The sequence below is a fragment of the Corvus moneduloides genome, chromosome 3, assembly GCF_009650955.1.
Source record: "Corvus moneduloides isolate bCorMon1 chromosome 3, bCorMon1.pri, whole genome shotgun sequence".
Taxonomy (NCBI): domain Eukaryota; kingdom Metazoa; phylum Chordata; class Aves; order Passeriformes; family Corvidae; genus Corvus; species Corvus moneduloides.
In genome coordinates this window covers 108,747,867-108,760,318 of record NC_045478.1, presented here as the reverse complement: position 1 = coordinate 108,760,318, position 12,452 = coordinate 108,747,867, and the positions used below count along the sequence as shown (strand labels likewise).

The 12,452-nt window shown below is 37.6% G+C and overlaps 1 protein-coding gene across 3 annotated transcripts in view; it reads right to left on the bottom strand.

Annotated features, from left to right (window-relative positions):
* Positions 1 to 12,452, bottom strand: part of NVL (nuclear VCP like) — a 41,371-nt gene that overhangs the window by 14,012 nt on the left and 14,907 nt on the right. For 2 of the 3 annotated variants that reach the window (XM_032103395.1, XM_032103396.1), the window contains 5 exons: positions 11,506 to 11,724; positions 10,823 to 10,927; positions 9,950 to 10,012; positions 8,639 to 8,758; positions 7,848 to 7,947 (listed from right to left, as the gene is read on the bottom strand). In XM_032103395.1, the coding sequence (XP_031959286.1) occupies positions 7,848 to 7,947; positions 8,639 to 8,758; positions 9,950 to 10,012; positions 10,823 to 10,927; positions 11,506 to 11,724 (607 nt within the window). Of the gene's footprint in view, positions 1 to 1,792; positions 1,985 to 7,847; positions 7,948 to 8,638; positions 8,759 to 9,949; positions 10,013 to 10,822; positions 10,928 to 11,505; positions 11,725 to 12,452 lie in introns of those variants that run through there. The other variant, XM_032103397.1, reaches the window with a different exon arrangement.

The following is a 12,452-nucleotide window of genomic DNA, read 5'->3' as shown; positions in this document are numbered from 1 at the left end:
GGAGAGGAAAAATAGAAAAGAATTAACACAGAAATGAGATGCACCCTTAGGAAAGTCTCCACATGAGAAGGAATATATGCATATTTGTACCAAGACTCCAAGAAGCATTTGTGCCGTGACGTGAAGCTCTGAGCATTAAAGTAGCTGACTGAAAAAGTTTCATTTTTTTGAATTTTGTCTCTACCACCCAGGACAGTTCAGCCACATCTGCTCAATGATGGCTCATAAATACCAGTTTCATTTCTTCACAGATGAAGACAACCATGTATCTGGCAATACAGAATTAGAACATTTTTGCTGAGGAATTCCACATCAATTATTAGCAGTTTGTTCTACTGGGAGGAACTCTACCCAATGGGGCAGTGATAAGTCAAGCATAACAAGTACACAGGGCCAATCACAATCACCCATATGCAAACTTAATTTTATTGGTCATTTGCATTTCTACTACATAATAGTAATCTGAATGGTAAAACAGGAAACCCATGAAAGTACTAAATATAGCTGCAAAGTACAGAATTTGTTTCCCAGGAAGAACTACAGACTCCAAATTTATGATGTGTGGAGAAGTAAGAAAGCAAAAATTATCACAAATGTTTCTAGAAAATCATTCAAAGCTTAAGCGTAACAGAAATGTGTAGCAGCCTTTTAGAACCACAGGCTTCACTACTATGTACACAAACTAAGTCAGGATATAAATGCTTTTGGTATAACAAGAGATACAGACAGGGCATGTAACTTGGAAAAGGCCTCAATTTCTGTCTGTGTTTCAGCACAAACTGTCTGCATGGTATTTCTCAATGCTTCTTGATGCCCTATTTCCCCATCTACCAAAACCCAATAATGGTATTAACTGCTCTATTTCACTGAGGAATTCTATTGACTCGCCATCCCTGGAGGTACCAAAAAGATGCGTAGATGGGGCACTTGGGGACACGGTTTAGTGGTGGACTTGGCGGTGCTGAGTTAACAGGTGGACTCCATGATCTTTGAGGTCTTTTCCAACCTAAATGATTCTATGGCTCTATGATATCCTACATGCCACAGCAACATGAGCAGCAAAGTCACAAAAGCACTCACAGAAGATATAAAGAAATCTATACTTTTACTGTAACAGACTATTTTCAAGTATATAAATTCTATGGATGTGTGAGGTAACTGCTGCAAGAACCTTTCCCAGAAGTGGCAGTTGACAGCTCCATCTAAGTCTAAAGCTGGAAATGATCAAGGCCTCCCAATGAGGCTGCTGACAGCCTGCATTGGCTCTGCCCTGCTGACAAAAGGGAGCTAACAGACAAACTGCAGCTGTGTACATTAAAGTGAAATGTGGGAAAAGTGAAGCTGCTAATCTTTACTGTATAGACGTTTTAAAGAAAACAGACACCATCCACGCCCTAAAACAGCAGCAGGGAAGTAAAGCTGTCCCTTTTTTGCAAATGAAAAAAGTTTGCTCAATTCTGTCAAGACTTGAACTACCTGATCCTACCACAATATGGTCTTGATCCACTTTTTAAAGATACTCATAGTTTTGTTCCAGTTGCTCTCCCACTTATGCTTAAAGAACAACTCCATTATCTTTTCCTTGGACAAAAGCATTTTTTTCCCCTAAGATACAGCAGTCAGGGGCAGAAGCATTTATGGAAGCAAAAATCAGCTACTGCGACTGTGATGAGAATGATGAGGGGGGAAAAAGAAGTAATGACTGGTTGTATTAATTTAATCCAGGCCAGATGAAACAAGGGTTAAACAGAATCCCTGCCATGGCAGGCACAGACAAAAACATGTTACTTACACATCTGTGCATCGTTCCAGATGACACTTTCCCTTGCTTTTGACACAAGTGCACTTTCCTGTTCCTGTGTTTCTTGTCACATTATTAATAGGAGATGACAAAGTTCACTCAAAGGATCAATTACAAACACCAAAACAAATCCTCTCAATAGGGACTGCATTACAACACCAGGCACTTGCTGATTTCTTCATTCTAACATTCCAAAAATAAAATATTAAATAATATTTTAAAATATTAAGCTTGCTATGGAAAATACTGTTTCCATTTTGCATGCTGAGAACATGGTATTTGCTATTTGTCCAACAATGTGAAGTCAGTGATGTGGTCTGAAGTTGCATTCATCTTTTTGTATGGAAATGATCACACTGCCTGCATTCAAAGAGTTACCACAACTGACAGAACTTGATAAGCTGCAGTAATGGTGGTTTACAGCAACAAGACCACACCAAAGTTTAAAACAGAGATCTACACTCCCCATCTCCTTATGAATCAACTAATTTCATTCTTCTGGTTCAGACCTGGGCCTGAAGTTCTTGAAAACTCAAGTCACATAATGCAGAAAATTAGTATTTACTCATTGGGCAAACGCACTCATTAGATGCGCCTCATATCCATTCAAAAGAACTGAATAATGTTCCCCTTTAAGGAATTTCAAAACATTCCACCCTGATAAATCATAACACTCTCTCCATATCTATTACCTTAAAAGTTATCTAAACAGAAGAAAGTCAACTCATTTCAGATACATTTAACATTTTAATGAAATTAAGGTAGTTATCGCAGATACCCCTTTCAAAGCCTATTATTATCCCTTAAGTTGGAAAGGAAGTGAAGCATGGAAATGTGGTAAAACACAGCACTTCTTTCCCAAGCAGTTGTCTCACAATACTCCTATTAGGAGAAATGTCTAGTTAATAATTTTCTGCCTTTCTGAGGTGGTCAGTGGTGTTGACTGTCATTAGAAGACAGCAGTATCATCTTCCAAATAATTTGACAAAATTACATAAGAAGATATGTAGAGTACATCTATTCCTTGTTTTGTTTTTAATAGTTAAAACAGGCACTAACCTCTAGAGAATTATGTTACATTACAGTTTGCTACACTGCTCTTCAAACTATTGCAAAATTTGACAGAATCATTACATTCTATTGAAAGTATCTGTGCATGAATTCCCTAAACAGGGACATTCTGTTTTTCTAAATAGAATCTGTTAATCCCACATTCATTTCTAGTTGATTATTCATTTCTTATCTCAACTGTACAGGAGCCAACCACATTTAGAGAAATTCAGTGCATACCAGCAGTGACAGCTGTTGTGTGAGTCCATCAAACTTCTCTTATACTCTCACTACAGCTTTCAAAAATATATTTGAAGTACACAAGATCTAGACCCTCCCATTTGTGATGTTCTGAAATGCAGGCTCAGAAGCCCTAAAAGGTTTTCCGAGACTCCAAGCGAACGCTGCAGTTAACAACTGAAGTTATTGTGAAAGATACACAACACTCAAGGGCTGCTGAAATGCACAAATATAATTTGTGTGAATTAGAACTATTATGAAAGAAATTGTTCCATGCCTCACGTATTAAGTGCTTTTCTTAGATGTTATCTTGCCTTTAATTCAGCAACATGTATAAACAGGTAAAAACATAAACAATGCCCAAACCCAAACTTTAACTATTGTTAAAGACTGGTGATTATTTTTTTTATTGTGTTTCAAAACATGTGGTTCACATGAATAGCTCTGAAAAAATTAAAATAAACTTGCTAACAAAAAATAGAACTCACTGGAACTAGGATCATGCTCAAAGGTAACAGTAGAAGGGGAATTGTGCAAGAATTAATTTCAGAAAGCTAAAGAGAGAGGCCATGAATAAAAGCAAGACATCATCACAATTTATGTCAAGTTTAAAATCTTGACTGTTTCCTCATGTTACATACATAGTTAGTTCCCTAGATCCCAGGGGAAATGCTGCTGATGCCTTGGTAGCATTTCTCTAAGGAGTTTTTAAATGCTCAAAGCCTAGGGAAGTAAGAGAAGAGTAGAAAGCAGCAGTATCCCATCCCAAAATTCAAACTGGTAACCAGAAAATTGTGGGAAATTATAGATTTTTTTTTTTAACAGTAGTGTTTGGCAGTTGTGTAGTATTTAGTCTTGGATTTGGGGAAGGAAGTAGACTGGAAAAGAATATAATTATTCTGACCCATTAAAGGTCTAACAAGACATGACATTTCTGCCTCTATTTTTCCCCCCCCCTCTCTCTAACGATATTGAGTACTTTAAAAGTTTAATCATCTTCAGACAAAGTTTGACATTGATTCTGCATTTAGGTGGAAAGAGATTGAGTTTGGAATACAGCATCCCTGCTAATTTAGAAGGAGTCAAGAAATATCTACAGGGGACTTTCAAAGTCACTGAGTAAGTGCAAAAACCACTCAAATATCCTGCTTTTTAGGGCACATCAAAGGCTTATTTCAGCACTGCCAGAATAAGAATTACCACTTGCAGATTGTATTTGATAAACAAAGGAACCAATCTATTGTGCCTGTCCTTTTGGCAAAATAGGAATTAAAACCTTCCAAGTGTTTAAAGGCCATATAAACGAGAATTTGGCAGTCTTTAGCCATGGGGTATAAACCACCACCATTTCACAGTAACACCTTGTCCTGGGTGCCAACACCTCACTGGAACAACTGTGCCAGGAACGTACCTTGATGCCAAAAGTGGTTGAGCCATTGCTAGCCTAACTGCAACTACTCCTAAATAATAACAATAACAATAATAATAATAGCAATAACAGTAACAACAACAACAACAGTAATAATAACTTATGAGAGAAGACTTTTCCTATTGCATAATGATTTCAGACTACAATGCTGACAACAAGCACTGACAGTCATGAACAGTACCAGCAACCAACTATCAAAGCTACCATGCATGCAGTCACTAAAAAAAGAAGCATCTTGAAAAGCCATTTTCTCTCCCAATAAATTCTACTAACATGGGTTAAAAGCCATGGGATCTCACACTTGACAGTACTGGCCCAGTGGAAGACTGCAGGCAGTTCTGCTAGGACACATATATTATTCAGATTTACATTACACAACCCCCCACCGCAGCAGCACCCTCTATTCACCACGACAACGACAGAAAAATCTTTCTTACAAACATTAAAGACCTTCTCAGGCACCACAGCTTTAACTGTTTGTGGGAATCACTTCAACATAGTAGCCAGTATAAGCTATGCTTGTCCTACAGGTCTCTGCCTGGGCTTTGCATTCTTAAGGTGGTTAAGAGTGCTTTACTAGCACACACTTCCCTGCTCTCTACCTGCAATGTGCTCCTATTAGGTACCCAGACCACACCAGCAAAACTTCATGTGGTGAACACTGCCTCCTCCCAGGCCCCATGAACAGTGAACAAACAACAGGAGAGAAAAATCAGCTTCCCTAACTTAACCACAACTTCAGTAGAAACTGTTCTGATGAAAGCTGCATCAGCTGGAAACTTTATTTCCTCATACTGACAAATGCAGATATCACAGGAAAAAATCATGGTCTAAACCTATCCAAAATGTTATTCATACACACAGCTGATGTCCATCCTATCCAAACTGCCTCTTTCTGCAGAAGCTGGATGTGCCAAGCTTGGCCATTCAGAAAAAAAATCATTTTATTAATACTGGCAAAACAACTCCTTGTATCTTTATCAAGATAAAATCATCAAATTAAAGGATATTAATTCATTTACAAATTCAGTAAACAGAAATTAATTGTAATTGTTATCCCTGCCTTTGCATTTTCTTTGCATTTGGCATTTTTACCTCAAATCCACTTTTTTCACCAATGTCACTGACTAATAATACACTGTTGATTTCATGCCTCATACATTTCCCAGCTGCCCTCAAAACTATTCCCATATGGTCACACAGTACACCTGCCACTGCAGCTGAACAAGGCAGCAGTGACATTTTAAAACTGAAGGAAAAAAAAAAAGAAAAAAAGATCCCCAAACCATTCCAGAGGTACTTTCTAACCACATAGTGGTAAAAATGCACCCAGTGTAAGGCTTATAGAGAGGGGAATTAACAATTGAACAGGTGTCTATTTCACATATGCATGAAAATCAGACCCGTAAGCAAGCACTGAATCAGTGTAAAACTAAATCAGGGAATTAGGACAAACCTGCTACATGTAAGTATTTATATTTTGAAATTAACATCTGAGCAATATTTACCCTAAACTGGCCCTGGTAAAGCTGCTGGAGTGCTTGCACTCAGCTGCCTCCACGAGAGGAATCCTTAGCTCAGAACAGTGACACAGAGCAGCCCAAAAAGGATTGGCCCTGTGCCCAACAGGCTGAGGAGGCACTGCAGGAAGTACAGCTGGATGTGTCCTCCGCTTCAGAAGCGCCGGAATTCCCAGCCCAAGCTCCAGTCAGAGATAATGACAAGTCAGTAATTAGATACAAAGCCCTTGAGAAACACTTCCAAATAAGGCTGCTTGATACAAATGCTTGGAATAGCACAACTAATTTAGGAAGAGATCTCTTTCCTAAGGCAACTTGATGACACTCCCACCAATACTCTTGGTACATCCCACTGCATCTACATGTAGTATAACCCTATTCTCTATCCTGCATTGCATTAGATAGCTCAGGCCAGCAAGCTCATGCCAGGAAAACCTACCACTTTAAGTCAAAGAATCTGTACAAGCAGATACAGATTTAAGCCCCTACAGCTCATACTTCATCATGTGGAAGGCCCGAGAGTCTGTCATGATGCAAAGAATTCAAGACATAGGAAGATCTTCCTCAAAATCTTTGAAGCTTTTGACCATTGGAAAAAAAACCCCACACCTCACAGTTGCCTATTATAGACTATTTCAAACCAAATTTTTCTTAATTTATAGAGCACAAGAAATATCAAGTATTTTAACTTTCTCATCTTCCAAATTATATCCAGAACAGCTATGCTACTATTTTCTCTGTTAAGCCATTTTTCAGCAAAACTCTACATCTTGTCCTTACTTAACACATGCAGGTAAGAAATAACTGTGTCTCACTGTAAGTAGTAATTTGCCAAATTCTAGGTGCAAAGGATTTTTCTGAAATTCTGGTACCCACACCAGTATGGTTTTACAAGACAGACTTGTAACCCTGTGTTTCATTTCAGTTACAATATTCAAAAAATCCTCATAACCAAGGAAGGGCAACATCTTTATGCATGTTTCTTTGTTAACTGACAACAAATTCCTTTACTTACAACCCACAGCTTTTAGATGGAATTCACATTCAGGAAAAGACAAGTTTCTTGCTATGACTAAAACACAGGACTTCTCCATAATACAAAACAAAACAAAAAAAAAAAGAGGCAGAAAATTGCTCATAAAACACATGATATTTGTAAAGCAGACATCAGTGTTTAGGTTATTAACTGAGAAGATGCTGCTGAAATTGCAAGAGCTACCAAAAACTGAAGAGCCAGCAAGGGAGCAAGGACAGCTGTCCATATCCAAGCCAGACAGAATATGAGGGAACAGGAGAGTAACTGATCCAAACAGAGTCTAGTTCAGAACATGAAACCCAGGAAGCAAAAGATAAGAAAAATGATTTTCAAATGGAAAAATGATTTAATACGAGACAGATGTCTTAAGGAAAAAAAAATACATCTATAAAGCAGAAAACTGTAAGGCTGCTTTGGATAGAAAATCAATTTAAGTAGTAAAAAAAATTTTAAAATTACATTTTAGGTCTCTTTTCTGCTTTTACATTGCAAGGACATAATCCACAGCAGTCAAAGGTCTTTCAAAGCATTTTAACAGCAATGGTACCAGGTGCTAAGTAAGACACATTTTAAAGAGATTGCTTTATCTCACAATGCCGCATGAACAGGGAACAGACTAACTCATCAGAAAAGCTTTGGATTTGAGGAGACACTGTGATTTTAAGTACAGAACAGGCTTAGTTACAGAATTCAAATATTTAAGAACACATGATTTCATTAGAATAGAACCAAGGACGTCTGATTTCTTGTTTATGACTTTTGGGTGCTTACCTGGCCTGTTAGTGGCAGCCATAATGAAAACCTGCTGCCGATTCTCCAGCCCATCCATCTCTGTCAGGAGCTGGTTCACTACCCGCACACTGGCTCCTGACTTTGGAAGGAGAAATTTGTCAACAAAATCGAGGAAACAGTGGAAATGTAACTATTTCAAGGTAAAAGAAACAAAAGATCTACTAAGTCCCTGCACTGAAACATTACTCAAAGAAAAAGGTTCTTTTTCACACTTTCAATGTAGCTGCATTGTGGATTCCTTCTATATTCTTAGCGTGTCTCCATCCCAAATTTATGCCATCTTCACACTTGCCACATATTTTAACATGTGGCAAACCTCTTCTTTCCCATCAAAACTAAAGGACTCACTTACAGGATTACATATAAATATTTGTACTAGTCATTCTGATATGTACCTCAACAAGAAGCCACAAAATTTCTCAATACTTAGTTTTTTGAGAAAAAAGAGTTCTTAAATACTGACACCTCTGGAATAACATTTTAACCAGGTGAACTACTAAGACATAAATGTTAATTCCATAGTAGCAACATCCTGCAACCAAACTCAATAGCTTAACCTGAATTTCTCTGGATATTTTTTCTGTGTATGCATACTAAAAAGAGTATTAAGCTTTATAAAACTTGACCAACACTTTTTCCCTCAAATGACAGAAAGCCTAGTGGACTGCTTTTCTTGGGAGATACCCTTCTGGGCACTTCTGTCGCCAGCAACGTCACAAAAGCTGTAACTGAGAGTATTTATTTGTGGAGATATTTGAAGGCAGACTCACTTCACGGTCAGACCTCCGAGGGCACAAAGCATCAACTTCATCAAAGAATATAACACAGGGGGCTGAATTCCTGGCACGCTGGAATACCTGACGGACAGCACGTTCACTTTCACCAACATACTAAAAAAAGAAGAGAAACGACATTGAAATGACGTAAGACATGAAGATTTTGCTTGGGAAAAAAAATCAATAGTTTTAAACACTATTCAAGGTACTTTGCAAAGGAGAAATGCAACCTACTAATCTTTTATTACTGTTTATTTCTGATAACAGTTGCTTATCTGTTTTCTTACTGAACATGATTTATGTAGGAACTAATTGTCACTAGCTGACTTTCGACAATTTGTAGTAGATTCAGAGTTCAACAGAATTCCTTTTTTCTGGGCAGTAAATCTAACTTGCCATCATTCTGGTGATGAGAATTAACAAATACAGTCTTAATTAAGGACCCTGTTTTTCAGCTGCTCATAAACAAACCCAGTGAGCAATGTGAACACAATGAACATCTGAAGTTCATAGAGTTGTTGCCTGAAGATAGGGCCTTGGTGGTAGGGAACTCAAAAGTCAGCCAGAATTTCACTTTGAATGTTGAACTGTAAGAACAGGGGCTGTGAAGCTGTAAATGCAAACACTTAATTTTTTCCAAACAAACATGTTTTGATACAATTTATATGTTAACACAGTCTCTGAACCACAGCCAACTATTTTCTCTGTATTCCACAAGGAAGTCGGGCTTCTCATTAACTTAAGTGTTGTATTTCCTGCCTGTATCAGTACTTGAAGCAGACATATAAAAATGTTTGGGAAGAGATCAATCAAATCCAGTATGCTGGTTTCAGCTTCCACATTACTGATAAGCAGAAAACTGCCACAGCCTTCCCAGATGGGAGCTACAGCCACCTTGCTCAGTTCAACACATTCTCTTGACTCTAAAAGGGACTGAAGTTACATCACAGCACTTGTAAGTCCAGTGCTTCAAAAATTTGAACTACAGCACTTTCATCTGTTGACATTTAAAATCTCCATGCTATAGAAAAGCAGTGATGTATGTAGCTGGTCATTTAAAAACTCTACTTCAAGTCAAGAAGGCTCCACCTGCCAGGTAATTTAAACTAAGATAAATATTTAAGCTACACAAGGGACTTTTCTCTTTTCACATGAACAACTTCACTGCTAAAAACTTTAAGGAGAAGTTAAATAAGGCAACTTCAGTCACACCAGTATCAGTTGTATAATTATCAGGAATTTTGCTTGCCCCACATTTTGGACAAGAATTCCATAAATAACATAAGCCCCATGATTAGCACATACCATATTTAGCAGCTCAGGACCTTTCACAGATATGAAGTTCAGTCCAGACTCGTTTGCCACAGCCTGTGAAAAACTTAACGTCAGCTATATATAGATATATATATAAAACACACATTTATCATGTCTTCTTTGCTTCTGTCCATGGAGTGATAAACAAATATAAGGGAAGGAACATAGTTATCAACTATATAATCAACTATATGCAAAATATAGAAAACAGTACAAAGTATAATTACATGCAATTAAGAGTGGGAGGGGAGCAGCGAGTTTAGCAATGTATTCTCTCTCTCTCTCTGATGAGGCAGTTCCAGATTCACACTTCACCCCCCACACCAGAAGAAGAATGCCCAATAACTATGGGAGTTAAAGAGACATTCAACTCCATAAGAGCACCTGAAGACACAGATGAGAAACAACCTGAAATTTGCACGATCATCTGTATTTACATGGAGAGGCTGTAAGAACTGAAATGCTCAAAAGGAGAATAGAAGTAATTTCAATAAGATAAATATAAAAAATAAAATCACATATACATAATAGAGTGTAAAGTATATACCCCCAAATATATAATTTAATTACTGTGAAATATTCCATAAAAGTGGGTATCCAATAGTTTCTTCTCATCTTTGCTACTTTTTCCTTAACTAACTTCATTCCTTCAAGTTTTGCAGGAATTCCCTCTCAATTCAAGCAAAGTTGTAACTTTATGCAAATAAATCAAATAACTTTAGCACAAAGGCCTAAATTTAATTTTCTGATGAGATGTGGTGCAAAAGCCCAACTTCTGTCACTATCATCCAGACTCATCCTACAAAAACATCCACTTCAAGAAGATTATCCAGTGTTTTTAATGATGTTTAGAAAATGCATTACCTTAGCTAACAGCGTTTTGCCACACCCTGGAGGCCCTGCAAGCAGGACACCAGCTGGAGTAGTCAGGCCCAGAGATTTAAACTGCTCTGGGTTTCGCACAGGTGCCTAAAAAGAAATTATCATCATTATCTCTGGCATAAAGAAAACATGAAACTTTTCATTTTAGTTACAGCTGGATGAAAAATCATTCATGGGAAGTTCTTTATTCCAATTTTTATAGGCTAAAAGAATAATGATTCGATAAACATCTTAATATCTAGCACTGCTAATTACCCCTAAATGGGAGAAATTCAGAGGCAAAGATTTTATTTACCAAAGTTACCTACAGGTGTTAATGTTAAGTTTCCCTCTGACTGGCAGCAAGACTGCTAAGCTTCCAGCTAAGTAGTCCCCAGTTCTTTGTGTGGCAGTTGCATAACCAAGGTTATTGGTACAAACCTTTTAGAATACTTAAAGGTTAAGCAATACAAACACACTGAAAGCATGAATACAAAACACAAAATGTTAAATACAAACACCAGACTTGAAACAAATTCTGAAGTGAATTATAGAAGCTTGACTGTTTTAAATAAAGATATTGCAAAATACCACTATACCTTAAATAAATATTGAAAACAAACCTTGTTTTATTTTCTGCGCAGGGGGGAGTGCAACAGATCTTTGGAAGTAAGGTTAAGACATACCAATATTGCCATAGTCAGCTCCTCCCGAACATCCTCCAGGGCTCCGATGTCTGCCCATGTCACATCAGGAATTGTGACAAAGCCTTCTCTCTTGGCAGAGGGTTGCACTGATGACAGTGCAACAATAAAATCATTCATCTCAATGCACAGCTTCTGCAGCTGTTCCTCAGGCAAGGGGTCTTGCTCCTTCAGCAAATCCAAAAGTCTCTGCAATTCATCCTTAAGGTACATGGAAAGGGAGAGAAAAAGATTGTACAACTGGGTTAGACTTCTAGAACCATTTTAAGGGCTTTTTCAAAGCCATAGTTCAACTATCAATCACATTATTATGTACAATACACATAAAATATGTAACCACTATTAATGATAAAAACGTTCCAGGGAAGCTCTGTGTACATTTACAGGTTTGAAAGCACTGAGCTGAGCCTAAAATTTTGATTTAGATGCTACAGAAACTGAGCTAGCACATGTATTTTGCCTTCCAGTTCTTCCTACTGCTTCTCCCACATTTACTAGGAGAAAGCTATTTCCATGCTGAAATTTCAAAAATATGTATTACTCATATGTATTAATTCTGCTTTTAACAAGAAACTGCTTTCAAGAGAAAGTGAAAAACTGCTGGACAGCACAATGCCAACAATTTGCAGAATATTCAGTTCCATATAAACTGTTAAAACTCTTAACACACTTCTAGAACATCCACTTTTATTTAACACCATCTGATTTCAAGACAACTCATTTCCTCAGCTTGATTAGGCCTGGTTCTGCAACCAGGCCCTGATAAAGTTTGGGCCAACAGAATAGAGATGCAGGGTAATGCTTTTCTACACTGCCCCATGTTGCAGACCACAGTGACCCAGGGAGGTACATTCCAATTTCTCCAATCAGTTTCATATTGGGGAAACTACCTGAGAAAATATTTCATCAAAGAACTTTACATCTTCACA